The sequence below is a fragment of the Colossoma macropomum genome, unplaced genomic scaffold, assembly GCF_904425465.1.
Source record: "Colossoma macropomum unplaced genomic scaffold, Colossoma_macropomum, whole genome shotgun sequence".
NCBI lineage: Eukaryota > Metazoa > Chordata > Actinopteri > Characiformes > Serrasalmidae > Colossoma > Colossoma macropomum.
Genome location: NW_023494795.1, coordinates 28,725,917 through 28,744,843, shown reverse-complemented (window position 1 = coordinate 28,744,843; position 18,927 = coordinate 28,725,917). Strand labels below are relative to the sequence as shown.

General features: G+C 36.1%; 1 protein-coding gene across 5 annotated transcripts in view; it reads left to right on the top strand.

Moving 5' to 3' along the window:
• Nucleotides 1-18,927, top strand: part of trdn (triadin) — an 86,920-nt gene that overhangs the window by 13,387 nt on the left and 54,606 nt on the right. For 3 of the 5 annotated variants that reach the window (XM_036582114.1, XM_036582112.1, XM_036582111.1), the window contains exons 4-5: nt 4,326-4,379; nt 7,645-7,773. In XM_036582114.1, coding sequence (XP_036438007.1) covers nt 4,326-4,379; nt 7,645-7,773 — 183 coding nt within the window. The remainder of the gene's footprint in view (nt 1-4,325; nt 4,380-7,644; nt 7,774-18,927) is intronic. The other 2 variants (XM_036582116.1, XM_036582115.1) reach the window with 1 other exon arrangement.

The window sequence follows — 18,927 nt, the reverse complement described above, 5'->3', positions numbered from 1 at the left end:
GAAACAACTCAAGGACAAGAAAAGTCCCTGAAACCCCTGACACTAAATGCAATCTAAATTAAATTGGCTGGAACAGGGTTGAACCAGAGGGGGAAAGCATGCCTTTCATACCCATGAATCAAAGATGAAAGCCGTTAGATGATCAAAATGACAAACTGAAGAGTTATTTTGCTGCACGTCTAGGCTTAGCCTCATGACTTGGCAGCAAAAATCCTTCTCAGACGTTCTGCTAATGCAACGCATTTGAGTTCTTCTGTGTCATTTGAATAAAGGGCACTTTATTAGAGGTAGGGATGGAACCAACATGTTGAAACTAGGGCTAGTCACATTGCCATGTTTTATATCTATGTGATGGATGCTGCAAAATTTGGGAGGAATATAATCTACCCAGATAAAACTGAGGTGATCATTACTCTGACAGTGTACAGAACGGCAACTAAAGACAACCTGAAATCACAAATTACCTTTTTTTACCTTGTTAGTTCTTGTAATTGTACATGCTGATTCATGTGAACCACCCAACAAACCACGCTCAGTACCATCACTGTAACATAAAGCTGAACTTTAACCTATTTTACAGTTTCAAAATGGAATATTCAATCGTTTGTTTTCAGAAAATAAATAGAATTAATGTAAACTCTGTAAAATATGGCTCGTCAGATCAACCTAAAAAATTACTTCATGTGGTAATAAGTAAATTATCTAGTTTTATTCAACCTTAATAAATACTTTGAATGACCGATTCTTTCAGTCAGTGTAGAGTCACTCAAAGCAAAAGCATTTTAGTTTAAAGTTGGTAGTTCGAAATGTGTTTTCAACTCTGACTTGGACCAGTTCAGCAGAGCGATCCATATAGTTGCACAATTACATCTAAATAGTATAGGAAAACGAAAGTTTATAAGGGTTAATAAAAGACAGCACACTGGTGACTCGTGTGTGGTGACGGAGTTAAGAGCAGCCTACAGCTACATAAATGCGCTCATGTTTTTGGAGTTCGCTCTTTAGCCCTGTGCCGGATATAATGAGTGATATGAAGCATTTGTGCCACTGTCTGAGCTTTCTCCTGGAACGCTCTCTTCTCTCTCTCCTTCTCTCCAGACTGACATCTGTTGTTTACTGGGGCATTAGCTGCCGAGGCCATGACATGAATGAGTGCAGACAGTGAGAAATGAGCGCGACTGGAGCTTTGGAGCTCTGAGAACAATAATGGATTTTCATGAAATAGGTTAAGAAGTTAATCAAACAAATGTCACTGAATTCATCAGCGCTGCATTAGCATTTCTGTTTGGAGTAGATCTCACAATGATGTGCTTCACCCTGAACTTTGATGCTGTGAGTGTGCACAAGTGGAAATAATACTCAGAGCCCTGCAAAAGCCAGCAAAGCTTTTTAAAAAAGAAAACTGTACAAATCTTCAGATGCTGAGGTGGTATCAAAAAGTAGACTCATAATATGGTTCTTCAAGGGTTCTTTAGTAAAGAAAAAGAATCCTTTGCATGATTAAAGGGTTCTTTGCATCATTAAAGCGTTCTCCAGATGGATGGAGAATGTGTTGTAGATGATTCTATAAAGAACCTTTTTGAAAAGGGTTCCATAGAGCACCAAAATATAGGGTGCTATATAGAACCCTTTTCAAAAAGGTTCTGTACAGAACCATTTACAGCACATTCTCCATCAGTCTGAAGAACCCTTTCGTGATGCAAAGAACCCAATCATGCAAAGGGTTCTTTGAGTGTTCATGGTTCTATATAGAACCATTTTCTTTACTAAAGAACTCTTGAAGAACCATCATTTTTAACTGTGTATATAGTAATAATATATATAAACTGATACTTTGAATTCTAATTGGTTACTAACTTACAGTTTACTTAAATTCTGCTTAGGTCTCCAGTTAACTTAGCGATAAATTGTCTGTGCCACATTTTACATCATAATGTCACCTGCCTTTAACACTGTATGAACATTTCATGGACCAATATAAACGGTTCAAAATAAAATAATAATGTTATATTAACCCCTTAATATTCCAGGCTTATTACATACTAAGGCTTATTATTCATTAACCACAAGGACTTCAAAGCAAACTAATGGAGCTTTTCTTAGGTTATAGAAGTGTGTAATAAAACTTTGAGCCTGCCGGTGGGCCCATGGCTTAGTAAGGAGTTATGTTCACTTACTTAAAAATCTTACATTAACCCACAATAAACCCACAATGTACAAAATTCTGTTTTAACCTAAAAAAGTTAGTAACTGGGCTGCCTTCAATATTTGAGTTAATTTAACTTTTAATAGTAAGTTAACTGAACAAGTATCAGTGTATTTTACTTTGTCAAATTATTATTTAAAGTTCAACTAAGTCAAAATTATAAGGCAGCCCAGTAACTTCCTTTATAAATTAAAAATGCTGAATCTCACTTTAATTCCTCTCTCTCAGAGCACCTACATATTAATTTCAGAGTAGGTGTTGAATAGTTCATAGTAGTTAATAAATAATAACTCTTAGGAGTACTAACTGAATAATAATTTTAGGGTTCAAGAAGTTTGAGACTGTTTTTCCTTCACCTGTAAAGTAACCTTTTCAAATACTTTGTTGTAACTAGGGATATTACCATATTAAAAAAACAGTGAGGGTTTATCGCTATCTACACTCTCATAAAAGATGATTCTTCAAGGGTACTTTGGCAAAGAAAATGGTTCTATATAGAATTATAAACACTCAAAGAGCCCTTTGCATGATTAAAGGGTTCTTTGCACGGTGAACGCGTTCTTCAGACTGCAGATTGCTGTAGATGGTTGAAATATCTTTTTAAGGAGTATAGGCTGTATTATAGCTGACTTTAAAACAATGAAAATATATTTCTCTGTTCTCAGTGTTACCTTGACAAACTAGCATCTTGGCACATCACCCACTGAGGAAGAAAAAAATCCTGTGTTGACGCTTATGAGTCACCACCATCTACTGTTGCACATGTCAGCTGTAGTGCAGGGCTGCTTAAAGTGTACTTTGATAAGGACGCTGGATTTGGCCCAGCAGAAAGTTACCCTCACCCTCACCCCCTCATTCAATGAGAGAGCAAACATATTTTAATACTGCGTACAATATATCTTCCCATATGGAAGAAACCTATGTGTACATATATTTGCTTATGTTAAAAATATATGTGCAATATATATGATGTTTCAAAATATATACGCGCTAATTAAAACTTAATGTGCCATTTATGAATTTAAATATATACCAGTATATGCACGTCAATAAATTGAAATATATGCACATGTGTAGATGAAATATATGTAACACAGTGAATGTTTAATATTATGAACTTAATAGGTCATCTGTAGGAGCAACCTCCATTACTAAAGTCTTAAAAAATAGCGTATGGGTGACACCACTGCCCTGCATGTGGACAACTGGTGTATGAATGACAGAATGAATCATACAGGCAAACACACCAACCAACAGGAGGGCCTGGGCTAGACTCCTAACGCAGCATTCGCATACATTTATAACATGATGAAGCTGTAAGTTGCTCTGGATAAGAGAGTCTAACAAATGCAAAAACTATGTAAAACCATGATATGTATATAGATTACACCAGCAGACAAAAGTGTACTGTGGAGGTACTGTTTTGTTTGTAAATATGTAAATATACCCTTAAAAATACAACAAGTGTAGCTTAAACTAGTTTTAGAAGTTCACTGCATTCACTTTCCCAGAAGTAAGGCACTTATATGTACCTTTTCACTGTCCAACATTTTAAAATAGAAAAAATAAAAATCCTCAGGATAGTCAAGACAGGGTGTATGGAGTAATTACAGGGGAATTACAGGGGAATATGGTACAACTATGTTCCCAAGCTAATAGTACAGTAGATGTACCCTTGAGAGTCCCACCCCAGTGACAGTGGAGTCCCTTTTTTAATATCATACAGAGATGGTTTTTACCGATATATTATTCACCTTTTTCGCCTCAAAAGTCAGATTGTGCATCTCTAGTTGTGAAAACAACACCACATTTAAATCAATCAAAAATAAATATATTAAAATAAATTCAGTAAAATCAAATCTACTGGGACATTTTGCAGTTCTCAGCATAGCTATCCTGCATTTGAATCCCATCTGTTTCACACTCATCTTCTTCATCTCTCTACGTGTGCCTGTGTCTTGCTGTTACTGCCAATCAGTCGTGTTTAATGTGGTTAATGTGCAGTCTGCCGTTGCTCTTGCATTCCTGCATACTGCATGCTTCCCTGCTGAAGGTGCGCACTTTACGGCTGCGTATGTGTTGCTGTGCAACTCCTCTGCTCTGTATCTCGTCTTAACAGGACCTCAGCCAGGCCGGGTCAGGAAAGCCTTCAAGGAGGCAGGCAGCCCTAGAGGCAAGCTGTCTTATGCACTTTTGCTCTGAACTTTGCAGTGGTCATTTGTGCCGCCTCTTCAGCTAACGTGCTTGCTTCTGTAACTGCTGATTTAACTGACCTTTTGGCTCCCAATCCTGGTCCTTCACTCCTCTTGTCCTGCATATTGTGACATACAGTGTGCACATGCTTCAGAATCAGGGCTGGGAACCACAGCTGTAACTTACTAGCTTCATAAATAACATCTGTACTTGAGTTGCTTTTGATGTGTTATGGTGATTTTGGTGCTAAAAGGAATTTCCACTGATTTCTTTGTGCATAAATGAATGGTTGAGATGTAAACAAAATTATTCAGAGTGCTTTGATGTGAAATTGTTCATTGTATAGAAACTTGGTGACACTTTATTTTGAGTGGTCCTGTTTAGATGAAACAAACACTCAACATGCTCTCAGTAACATGTCAAAAACATTAGAGTTGGGTTTTGGGTTGAGGTTAAGGTTAGGGTTAGGATTAGGGCCAAGGTTAGGGTTAGGTTATGGGTAAGGCTGGGTAACGTTAGTGTTTGCATAGTGGAAATAACATAGTAACAATACATCTGCTTAATGTAAGTAATGTATCAACAGAACATCTAAAAGATGTTTACCTCAGTGTATTCAGATGCTTCAGCACTGCTACTTCACTGATATGTTGTAGATGTGTTACTGATAATCTGTTAAGAGTTTATTAATCATCTACAATGGACCACTCCAAATAAAGTGTTACCAGAAACTTTACAACTCTGATTTCTTTACAGTGGTGGTGATGGGAACCAGGGGATCTAAAACAATCAATGAACTTTCACAAGTTTTCTGTGTTTTTATATGTGATGTTGATGATGTTAAAATAGTGGTAAATCTAAAAAAAGGAGTTTACTTTAGGGACTGTTTTGCCTCACAGTGCCCTGCATGTTGTTCTCCACCATTTTCAGTGAGTTTAAAAATAAGGCCAAAACTTTTTCATAGAACAGTGCCTCGGACATCAGGCAGTGTATTCATAACCATTTCATGGAATAAATTTTTGTGAGGAAGCTTTGAGAAGGATCAAACTCTTCAGCTGTCTGGTTCCTATCATCACCGCTGTGAAAAATTCTGACCTGGTCAATTTCTCTAGAACGGAGCATCTCACATCAAACCAACATTTATGCTTTAATTTTGAACCAGTGGTGGAATTGCCCTATAAATACACTGGGAAAACATAGAAGTCAAGAGTTATTGCTGTTGTTTCACTATACTGTTTAATTATGCGTCATATGTCATTTACATATGTACATGAATTACATTTGAAAGCGATTTATATTCTGCATTGACTGTCTGCACTTCTGATTTTTGTTTTTTTTTTAATGTCAGCAAATGACAAAAACATGGCAAAAAATTTTAAGGATTTTTTTTTCTGCAGATCAATTTCTCCACTCACAAACAAATATGGAATTGATTGAAAGTTTAAAATCGGCAATTTCCACAAAACTTCTCTGCTTGTTTTAGTGAGCTATGAGTGAGAAATATCAAACTGCACCATGTTTTTGTTATTGACTTCCATTGGGGAGCTCCACTGAACTATATAAGTAAACAGTAGTATTTGTGTAACCCATTAGCAGTGCTAACAACATTAACCGACCACTCTTAAAGTCACAATCGGAGACGTTTAGTTCACTAAAAATTGTGGTGAGATAAATACTTGAAAGCAGGGACCACGCTTTCATTCATTTAATCTCCAAGGTTAGTATTTATGAACATCAGAAAAATGGAGAAAATTTTTATTTGACAGAAAATGATACAGAACCCTCAACAACTAAATGGATCTTTTTTCAGTATTTCATGTGTTCACTTTTTGCCTTTATTACAGCTTCAGTTCTTTTCAGTAGACTTGCTTTCAGTTTTTCAAAAATATTTTTTTTTTCAGGGATAATTTTCTACACCTCTTCTACATCCTTCTCGCTTTAGCATAATACAATATGTTTTTCTAGTCTGAGAGCAATGAAATTAAAATGTCTTCAGTATTGTTCCACAATATGAAAGTTATATTTGAACACAAACATTATCAATAAATCTCTGATTGTGGCTTTAATACTCTGACCATAGTGGTGATGTTTAACCTGGTGATGACTGCACTGAAAAAAAGTGATGAATTTATTTGATTCAAATGTGTACATTATCTCTACATGAATAAAATATGTTGCAGCAATATAGTTTTCAGTTTACTTCCTTTTGGCAAAGACTGTGCTGATGGAATATGTTTTATTTATATGGAAATGATATACACATTTGATTCTTGTACTGTTGTAAGCAGAAGTTTGGACAACCTTGGTCAATGACGTCTATTTTATAAGTCAAAATAAGTCAACACATCATCTACAAGGAACACATTTTAATACACAATTACTGTTTATTTGCTTAATGTAACATGCTGGGAAAAAATGAAACATAAAATGTGGCCTGTGCACATTTTATATTTTAGGTTATATTTTTTTCCCACTATGTTGAACTAAATAATACAAATTATGCACTACAATTGGAAATTGAAAATGCCATATTTAAGTTTGCTCCATGTAAACGAATCGTCAACAAAACATGTAGATCAAGGGTGCCCAAACTTTTGCTTACAACTGTAAATTCTGTGCATTGGTTATTTCACTGTATACAGTAATGCAATTCAGATTCACCTGTAATGTATTTTAATGGCAATATAACTAGCAGGGTGCACACACATAATGTGAGTCAGGGGAATTTGGAAAGTTGCATGCTCTGCATCGTCTCTGCATAATGCCTAGCGGCTCTGTGCGTTTTGCTATGTGGTTGGCCTAAACATGCCCCTGTTAGCTAACATTCATTAAAAAAATGTTTACGAGCTGACCCACGTGACAATGGATGGACAGAGGAAAAGGAGGAAATCCAAAACCACACCGCAAGCAGCGACCTGGAACATGATTAAAATGCCTTTTCTGTATCTCCTTGTCTAGCCTATTGTTTTTCAGTCTGCTGGCTTTGTTGTTAATCGATCAGACGGACTGTGAAGGAATAGAGAGATTATGTGAGCGTGATGTATAAATGAAGGAGCAGCTCATGTTTTGTTTATGGGTTTTGCTGAAAGGTGATGATGCTCTGAGGTGTTCTGATGTCTGGACTTGTTACACAAGCTGATGTTTGAACTGTGTGTTAGCTTAGCCTTCCCCTGAATGTGTACAGTAAGGGTATTTTTGAGCATGCGGGGACTCTTCTCTGATGTAAGCCTGTTACACAATGCACTCAGGGGGCATTCAGCACATGAGCAAAGACCCCGTGAAGGCAGTGACGGACGCCATGGAGGAGTCCACCGACTGGATGAACGCAATCTTGACCTTTATGACTAATTTGGTAGCGCCAGAGGAGGAGGAAGAAGGTATATTTCATGTAGATGGGAATGCCATGACATGGTTTCATTTACATTACTTGCACTGCTGTTCAGAGGTCTGGAATCACTGTTTACAACATATATAAAACCAACTGAGTTGCAGATGCATTTATAAAATGATTCTAATAGGATGCTACATTCCTGAAGAGTTCTTAACTTAGATCTGTGGTTCTAGGAAAACAAATGTTGGTATAGAGCCTTTATATAATGTGGACATTATTTAAAGGACCCACATCATGCAAACTGAAGTTTGATGTAGTATGTACAGATTGTTGTGGATGTGTAAAAACCAAACTGCAAAAACAGACATTTTGAATTCAATGCTTTTGTGATGTCACAAAAACCAACACATTTACATATATCCATATATTCCACCCATTCACACTGAAGTTGTAAGGAGTGTTTCAGGTCAGTCTGGTTTCTGAATGAGGAGCAAAATTAGAACAGAGATCATTTATGTATATCAGTCTAAAGAGCACAATAACAAAACCAGCCTTTTAAAATCTGGTAAAGAAAAATGTAGGAAATGGGCCTTTTAAGAATCAAACAATGAAAGAATCAAACAATGAAAGGTTCTTTAGGGAACCAAACATGGTTCTTCTATGACATTGTTCCAAAAAAAAAATCTTAGCGTAGTGAATAAGTGAATATTGAGCTGAGCATGATTCTAAAATGACTGATAAAGCAGTAACAGGGATGTCCAAGTGGGCATGAGTTGGCCTGCAAGGATATTTGATTGGGCCTGCCAGAAATTTGCCCTACCCCCGTTCCATTGGCTGATGAGAGAACACACATTTTACATATTTTACATATTTACATCACTGACTGTTTAATAATAAATAAATAAATAAATATAATGTAAAATAAAAAATGAAAGTAATGATCTTTTGTAAGTTTCAGTTCTTTAATTACTTTCACTCCTCAAAGATTGAGTCATACAAAAACTTTGAAAATTCGGTGGAACTCCCCTTACATTGGACAGAAGTTTAATATAGGACACTGTTAAAGTTTAAAAACGTACTGGTTACTCTTTAGCCCATACAGTCCATATCTGGAAACTAAGCCTGTTTTGGAGTCATTGTTTTTGTGATGTCACAAAACCAACACATTTATGTATATCCATCTATTTAGCCTACTGCAGTTTTGCAATACAGCACATCGGGCAACCAATCAGAACAGAGCTCATTACATATATCAGTCTGTAGGGCACAGTAACAATTCTAAAGGATAAAATGTTCACGTAAAAATGATTCATGACTGTTTTTGGTGCATAAACCACACTAATGTTATAGGCAAACAGAGGCATGAAAAAAGCAAGAAAATGTAGGATATGGGCCCTTTAAACATTGAAACTGAACATTTTATTAGACTGATATTGAAGTTACAATACAATTAACATCTACAAGGCACTTTACACATTTAATGAAACATTTAAATACCTTCTAATGTATGTTAACCTACACCACATAAGTTATTATTGAATAAAAGAGCAATTAAAAATGCAAAAAGTGATTCCAAACCTTTGAATAAAAGAGTACTACACACTAATGTCACTACTGCAATGTAAAGAAACATAGGCAGAGGTTTGATTTGACTAGTCTTGGGTACTAATACAGCTTATTATGAAATCCTACCAGTGGTGGTCACTCTTTTTTGCTGCTGGAGGACAGGCCGCATGTCTAGGGAATGACATTCACACAGAGATTAGAAAACATCGCTATCATATCCAAACAGCAGGTCCAGAGAAAGCACTCAGCGCCCATGGGGAAGCATCAGATAGGCCTGCGTGCTGAAATCTGATCAGACTTCTCCTTCTGCGGAGCCTCCGGCTAAAGCTAAAGCTGGCTCTGGCTGTTACTCCAGCAGCCCTGATCCAAGGGCTTAGCAGGGCAGGAGAGGTCATTGCAGCCAGACTCATCTCTTACTTACCGCACACATGACAGACACAATTAAAGGAATACTCCAGTGGTTTTCAATGTAATCTCTGCCTAATGCATTGGTGTTGTACAGCATATTACCATGGATAATACTTCCGACACATTTCTCTGTACTCAGAAAAGAATAGAAAACTTGTAGATTCACAGCTCATCTTAACCAAAGCCAACAGGTAGTTGCTGAATTCATGAATTAAATGAATACATACTAGTCCAGTCTCTGAAAGAAGGAATTAACCAGAACAGATGACTGAAGAAATCATAAAAGTTCTACAAAAATACATATTTCACATAAATGTTTACTTATGGAACTCTGCAACTGCCCATTGGCTTCTATTATAAGCATGTTCTGAGTCCGCAAGTTTTCTGTTTATTTCTAAATAAATGTAATATTATTATCCATAGTAATCGACTATACTCCGCAGATGCAGAAAATGGGAGTTATATTGTAAAACACTGGCATATTCCTTTAATAACAGCAGCACTACCATGTAGACCATCAGACTATTTCCACTCAGCAGTGAAGGGATGACATATATGATGCTGTGATTATGTATGAAGTATCTTATTGATAAGGGTAATACTAAAGAATGGGCCGCTGTTTTCCAGCTTTACCCCTCAGTGAAGAACTCTGAGAGAGAAGAATGAGGCTGTGTACCTGCGAGTGTGAAACCTTACACTGTGATCCTGCAAAACGAAAAATAAAATCAACCAAAAATGGATAATCTGAGTTCCTCTCCTCACTTCTATGATGTTTGCTTCTGTAGAATATGTGTTATCATTAGTGTTGCACACTACCACAGAGTACGATATTTAATGACAGTGCTGGGTAAATAGTACCAGTACCAGTCAAAAGTTTGGACACATATGATTGGAAATATACAAAACGTTTTAACGTGAAGGCTAAAACGCTTACTAAAACATTACTAAAACTGACATTTGTTACTAAGACAAATATAAACAATGACATTTATGTTAATGCATGAATTTGTTTCTGAAACATAATATTAATTCGACTAAGCACATACCATGAGCCTGTAACGATACCATTATATATTAGTATTAGAATCCACCTTCACACATTTCCTATAGAAGGTAAACCAACACTGTCAGGAGAATCATACCATAGTATAATGTACTATACTATTCTGTACTATACTATACCTTTATATACCTCAGTATACAATGCTGTACTGTACTATTATATACATTACACTATACTACACTGCTCTATATTACACTATACTGCACTATAATCTACTGCTCCATACTGTACTATCCTACACTACACTATACTATTCTATACTAGTCTATACCACACTACACCTTTATAAACTCTACTGTAGTTTACTATACTGCACTACTCCATAGTCTATACCTTTATTTACTATACAATGTTGTACTGTACTATTATATACATTATTAAATACTACAAAACTCTATATTACACTATACTATACTACACTGTACTATTCTATACTATACTACACTGTACTATACTACAATATAGTCTACTATACTGTACAACCCCATACTCTATGTTTACTATGTGTACTATACTGCACTACTCCATAGTCTATACCTTTATTTACTATACAACGCTGTACTGCACTATTATATACACAACAAAATACTACACTACTCTATATTACACTATACTATACTACACTGTACTATTCTATACTATACTACACTACACTACACCATTATATACTATATTATGCACTATTCTATACTACCCTGTAATACACTGCTCCATATTGTGCTATACTATACTACACTCCACTATACTATACTACTATACCCCATTTTATGCCATACTACACTACACTGTACTTCACAACTCTGTTATTACATACTGTACTACACTATACTACACCATTATGTATTATACTATACTGCACTATGCATAATTCTGTACATGTATCATACAGGAGCATCGGTACTACTATTTCTAAAATGCAAACATTTGAAATTCATATATAAAAGAGTAGTTTTGAGCAGCAGACTTGGTGTAAACATACGTGCATCCTCTTCAGTCCTACTGAAAAAGCATCTCGGGGGGTCCTCATGAACCAATAGTCTGTCATTTCTATAGAACTCTAAAATAGAAGATAGTTTGATCTATTTAAGACAATTTGGTCGCTGCTAGTTCCATATGTGTTATTTAAGAGTTGTTATTCAAAAATATGGAAAACAGTAAAAATTGTGAAAACTCTACATGTGTCCAAACATTTGACTGCTATGATAGCTATATAGCTGCTGCCACTCAAAAATGAAACATCATGTAGGTCCTTATGATATATTTGGATACTAAAACTGAAGGTAGCAGAATGCTAAAAAATGGACATCTGCACTCCACTGACCTATGAAAGTGTTCAGCTACTCAGAGAAGGCCAGACATAGTAAGTAATGTGCTCTGCCCCTTTTAAAAAACAACCTGCTGTGCACAGTAAGGCATCCAGTGCCCTGTTTAATTTTGGAAGCTAAGATACAACGGTGGTCTCTCTTAAGCATTCACACATAGTTTAAAGTAATACTCCAGCTTTTTTCACCCTAATCTTTGTCTGCCACACTTGTATCATACCATTGATTACCACAGATGATCATTTCAACCAGTGGTGGCAGTATAATTGAGCCCACTCATTTTTATTATTGCTACAGTTTACTTTTAGTATTAAAATATTTTAAATATTTTATATTTTTGACAAAATCCCACTTTTACCTATACCTGTAAGGCATTCCAACACAGCAGTAGGCCACACTGGCTTGGTAGTCCACCACAGAACAAAGGAAAAGGTTGTCATAGGACAAAAAATTTCAAAATTTGACCACAGCCATGAACATCCCCACTGCTGCCTCTATACCTCCAGCAGAACTGTCAGCTCCTATGAGCCACTATGACAGCCCAAACTCAAACAATACCCAGCTACAGTTTTTAGCACTAAATCAAGGAACTTCTCATTTTAGATGTATGACAAATTTAAGCTTATCAAGTCTTGCATTAGCAGTGATGATTGTAAATATATGGGTAATACTTTCTGTTGCAGTCCCTTCTGTTGAAGTCCTAGGTATTAACTAGGTGTGAGATACTTATTACAAAGATCTAGATAATTATTTTGGGTAAAAAGATGCTAAGTGCAGTCAAAATAAATTGCACTAAAATGCCCAAAGAGTTCTACATAGTAATTGGGAAAGTGTTACACATGCACTGTACAAAATTGTAGGTAAAAGATTAAATGATGTGAAAATATTTTACATGAATAAAGTACAAAGGGTCTTATATAGTATAAACCTCTTTATATGTTTGTATGTAACTGTTAGTCATTTCATTGTAATTTAGTTAGACTGTCTTGATACTTATTATTGTTTTACATAGCATTACCACAATTACACAGCTCTTTGGAGCTTGTAGCCCACCTTTCATTGTGATTTTGTTAAACTGTCCTGTGACGTACCATCGTGTTACCCAAAATAAAGGAGTACCTCACATTTACCTGGTCGTTACCTAGAACCTAAGATACTGTTAAAAAGGCATTACCAATGTATGAACATGGCTTGTTGTAGCACCTTAGTAGTCAGTCAGTCCACCTTGTAGATGTAAAGTCACAGACGATAGCTCATCTGCTGCTGCACAGTTTGTGTTGGTCATCCTCTAGTCCTTCATCAGTGGTCACAGGATGCTGCCCACAAGATGCTGTTGGCTGGATATTTTTGGTTGGTGGACTATTCTCAGTCCAGCAGTGACACTGAGGTGTTTAAAAACTCCAGCAGCACTGCTGTGTCTGATCCACTCAGACCAGCGCAACACACACTAACACACCTCCACCACATCAGTGTTACTGCAGTGCTGAGAATGATCCACCACCCAAATAGAACCTGTTCTGTGAGGGTCCATGGGGGTCCTGAGCACAGAAGAATAATGTAAAAGGGGGCTAACAAAGTATGCAGAGAAACAGATGGACTACAGTCTGTAACTGTAGAACTACAAAGTGCACCTATATAGTAAGTGGAGCTGATAAAATGGACAATGAGTGTAGAAACAAGGAGGTGGTCATAATATTATGCCTGAACGGCATATATATGTATATATATATACATATATATATATATATATATATACACACACACACACACATATATATATGTATACACACACATGTATATATATATATAATCATTAGATATATATATATATATATATATATATATATATATATATATATCATTAGATATATACAGTACCTACAAACAGTTATTCTCTTAAAAATGATAGTTCCTCAAATGTTTTCTGTAGTAAAGAAAGTGGTTCTATATAACCATGAACTCTCAAAGTACCATTTGCATGATTAATAGGTTCTTTGCATTGTGAAATGGTTCTTCAGATTGATGGGAAATGTGCTGTAGATGGTTTTATATAGAACCTTTGTGAAAATGGTTCTATATAGCACCAAAAAGCGTTCTTCTATTGTTACGATGTCAAGTTTGTAACAATAGAAGAACTATTTTAGGTGCTAAATAGAGCCCTTTTAAAAAAGTTATATACGGAACCATATTCAACACAATCTCCATCAATCTGAAGAACCCTTCCATGATGTAAAGAACCCTTTAGACTTGCAAAAGATCCTTTGAGCGTTCATGGTTCCATATAGGCAAGCCAGTGGGGCCTATAGGGTTTGAATGAAGCCTAAAATGCCTCACATTATGGTTGTCCTTATTTTGCTGTACTCTATATCAAATTCAAGATTCATATCAAATGTGAATTCTTCTCCATCCTAAATAGCAGTCCTGGAGATGCTACTGGTTTAAAAAGTGTTATCTGTGCTCAGTAAAAAGAACAGGAAACGCATTGCTTGTTTCAGTAGAAGTCAATGGCAGAAGCACCTGCCCCACTGTCTTCTATTATAAGTATGTTTTGGGCCAACAGGCTTTCTGTTCTTTTCTAACTACAGATAAAATTTGTCTGTGATAACTGACTGTATTCTACAGACAGTACAGATAAGAGACTATGTTGAAAAACCCTGGAGTATTCCTTTAAACCACAAATCCGCTTCAGAGAGAAATAAACTACCAGTATATATGAATCTAAGAGCTCTCGGTTCAGATTCTAATTCTAACTGAACCCTTTGATGGGACTCTAGTATCTATTTCACTTTTCGACCTTGACTAAAAATCTTGTGTTTAAAGGGTAATCTGGCAAATTAGCACCAATAGAGCATCTAAAGTGTGTGTGTTGTGTGAAGGACATGAAGCAGGTGGACGAGCACTAAACTAGACCAACAGCTGACACTACATTGCTTTGCCATGCACTGCAAATTTACATATGCAGTACCAGTCAAAAATCTGGACACACCTGATTAAATGGATATTTTTTTAAAAAGATTTTGGTCTAAAGGCAAATTTCTTTCTAAGGCCAATATAAAAAGTGAATTTGATGATTTTATGTACATTAGATTCACCATCTACTTTAGAAAAACCTACCTTTTGTTTCCACACACTGACCACTTTATGAGCTCTGCCTACCTAGAAGATCCACAGTATATACCTACAGATTGGAGCCCATTGCTGCACAGTTGATTAGTCCCCCTGTAACCCATTCATCAATGATAGGTTTCTGACCACAGGGCATCTGTTGACCTGATATTTTTTGGGTGGTGGACCACTCTCAGCACTGCAGTGAGACCATGAAGCCATCATATTGGTACTTCACTCCTTGCAATGTTAACATATTCTCAAAAAAATGCAGATATTACAAAAATGCTAGTGTAATGTGTTTTCCTGCAACAATTTCAAATTAATGGGCTGTGGCAAGAAATATACTGTGTAAAAGTTTTATTTTATTACTAATATTACCTGATCTCAGCAATCAGATCCACTATTTCACAGAGATGGATCAGACATGCATGGATATACAAATGCATCTTAGTATTTACATAGCTTACTTTGGGTACATTGTAATAAATGATTTAGTGTTTTAACTTAAAAAAGTTAGTAACCTGTTTACCTTAGAAATATTTAGTTCAGTGAACTTCAAATAAGTTCACAGAATTTAAAACACAGCTTATTGTTCTGGAGACTTACCAGGGGTGCCACTAGAGGATCATAGATAGAGGGGCTATTCCTTAGTCTATGTAGGGGGGTTTGGTAGCATGGTCTCCCAGCAGATTTTTTAAGGGCCCAAAACTGTTCATTATGAACTGTTAGAGTAGGAAAAACATGTATCAAAAATGGTTGTTTGATCAAACTGCCACAAAGTAGTATAGTAAAGTACTATAGAGTTGGTATGACTTAAATACTATAACCACATATGTTGTATCAAGCAAAGCTACTGAAGTCTGAAGTCAAGCACTGCTATCTCCTCTCTCTTAGATGAGCTACAAGTCCTAACAATATTATTCAAATACACAGATTACAGATCTGTTAAATTTCCCCTTTTCTTTGCCTCACAAATGCCCAAAGTTTGCTAATTTACAAGCAACCATGTAAAAAAAAACAATAGCCAGCTATGCTGACCATAACTTACCACAAATCCATATTGTATGTGGATATATTCACTATAGAACTACTTATCATTTCACTTCGTATATTACAGATTTTGAATAAGGTCTAATGTTTACTTTAGTGAGCCTTTTGCCAAAATCCCTTCTTCAGGTTCAGCAGTTGCCAATTACTTTGCAGAGCAAATAAAAGCAGAGATCCTCCCCCAGGTCTGATATGATTGGCTTACAACTTTTGAGGTCTGGTATGACTGGACAAGCCAGGCATTTAACTTTTCACATTACATTAATAAATCTCTGGTAGCGCAGCAGAGGCAACGCCTTCCCCAGGTTGCTATCATCACAGTATATTGTAAATGAGAATAAACTGTAGATGATTTGAAGTTGTAATGTACGTTTTTTGGGAAGAGAGGCTAAATAACATTTAAGACTGACCTAGTGATGTCCATGTCACTTACTGTTAAAAGTTCAATAAAGCCAAATTTAAGGGCAACCAGATTACTTACTTTTAAGTTAAAATGTTGAATTCTTCTTTGCAGTGTATCAGAAAAAGACAGGTATTAGACAGAGCTTGGCAGCTAGAACCACAGTGAATGCAGGAACACGTAATTCATATGTTTGCAGTCACAAATTGCATGCATATTACGTAAATATCTGTAACCATACTAAGCATGTGAATCTGGTTTAGAATGTGGTTTAGTTTAACTTGCTCTCGAATGACTGTCAGATGAAACAGCTCAGACAGCTAACAGGCTAAAAGGCTCCTGCAGTAATATTCAGAGTAAGGCTTGAAATTGAAATATTCTCAAAAGGGATTTGCTGAAAAACTGTATAACAAAGTAAAGAATGTTCTACCAGCTTCATAAGTCCTTGTTAATGTAGAGCTGCTGTAAGTGGCTAAATCCAGCGTGGAGAAGTGCAAGTACGCCTCAGTTAGCTTGGTGCTAATGCAATATAGTGATTTCCATAGAGCTAGCACAAATTAGCATGAATAAAATTAGTAACAATAGAAACTGAATAAAACAAAAACCTTTCAAAATCCATTATATCATGAACGATCAGATGCTGTGCTCTGCGGGAAACAACATACATTTGATTGTGAGGCACATCTTAAAGAAAAGACCTTTAAATATCTGTGGAAAACAATGCAGGTCTGTGGGGAACACTTACTTCCAGCATGGCTTAAATAAATAAATAAATAAATAAATAAATAAATAGATAGATGTTTGTTTTTATACCTGTCAGTGAAATTGCTAGGATGAGAGTAGTCCATCACCCAAAATTTATGTCTCAACTGCAAGGTGGGGCTCTGAGGAAGGGGATCAAAAAAGATGCCTGGTCAGTGTATTTCCAAAACAAAACAATCCACGGTGGTCTTAGCATGTTATTTCAGCCTGTTTGAAAAGCATCTCAGCATCTTCTCCCCTCATGAAGCCGCTTGAGAGAATGGCAGGAGTGTGCAAAGCTGCACCAAGGCAATAGAGACCTACTTAGAAGATGGTTTGGATTATTCAGCCTTTTGGTCACTGCAAAATGTAATATTTTACTTAACCCTTATTCTATAATAATAGTGAAAAAAATCTAAATAGATGTGTCCAAACATTTGTCTGGGTACTTTACATATTTCAAAAGTGCATATAAAACATGACAATTACCATAGGCTGTTTGTTAAGTCTTTAGCATTAGCTTACTGAACTGAAACTCAGTCAGTAGCTCAGGATCCTACTTTCTTAATCCTACTTATTTGAAACAGTACAGAACTTGGAAAATGGGCTTGTTTATAGAGAGTCCTCCCAGTGGATTTATCAGTTCATGTTTGAATGTTGTATTATTTAAAAAGAAATTCCACAGATTTTTCAAGATTTCTGCATACTTCTTTTATTGAGATGTAAACAGAGTCATTCAGAGTGGTTTAATGTGAAATGGTTCATTGTAGAGAAACTTGCCCACTCACATTTCTTTGCAGTGGTGTTGATAGGAACCAGGGGCTGAGATTTCGACAGCGCAAATAGTTTTTTTCCTATCCAAAGTGACCAGTGAACCTACATGTTGTCTGAATTTTCATACGTAATGTTAATAATGGTAAAACAGTGGTAAATCTGAAAAAATAATTTTTCTTTGGGGGCTATATAGCCTTGACATCTTGCATGTACCGCTCTACCATGAATGAATTTAAGAAATGTTTTAGGCCAAAACTTGTAAAACAATGTCTCAATCATCAACAGAGTTTTCATAACCATTTCATGTTATAACTTTTCTGTGAGGAAGCTCTGAGAGGCATTACTCTCTTCATATGTCTGGTTCCTAGCACCACTGTTAACAGTTCTGACTCTGTTTCTCTAGAACAGAACATTTCACACCAAATCCCTCTGAATTTTCAACATTAAATTATGCAGAATTGAACAAAAAAGAAATTGGTGGAATTCCTCTTTAACCCCTTAAATGGCCAGGGACCACCAGCAGGCCCAGAGTTTTATTACACACCTCTATATCCTAAGAATTGCTCAGCCAGTTTGCATTAAAGAGCCCCTGTAGTTACTGAATAATAAGCCATAGTATGTACTAAGCTTGGAATTTAAAGAGGTTAACTGAATCAACATGTAATCGCTCTTCTTGTTGTTTGTTGCTCATATAAGAATAAACGCTATAAAAATGATTTAAAATATACCATTTTAATCAAGCACACTTCTGTATTATGTAGGCAGTAAATC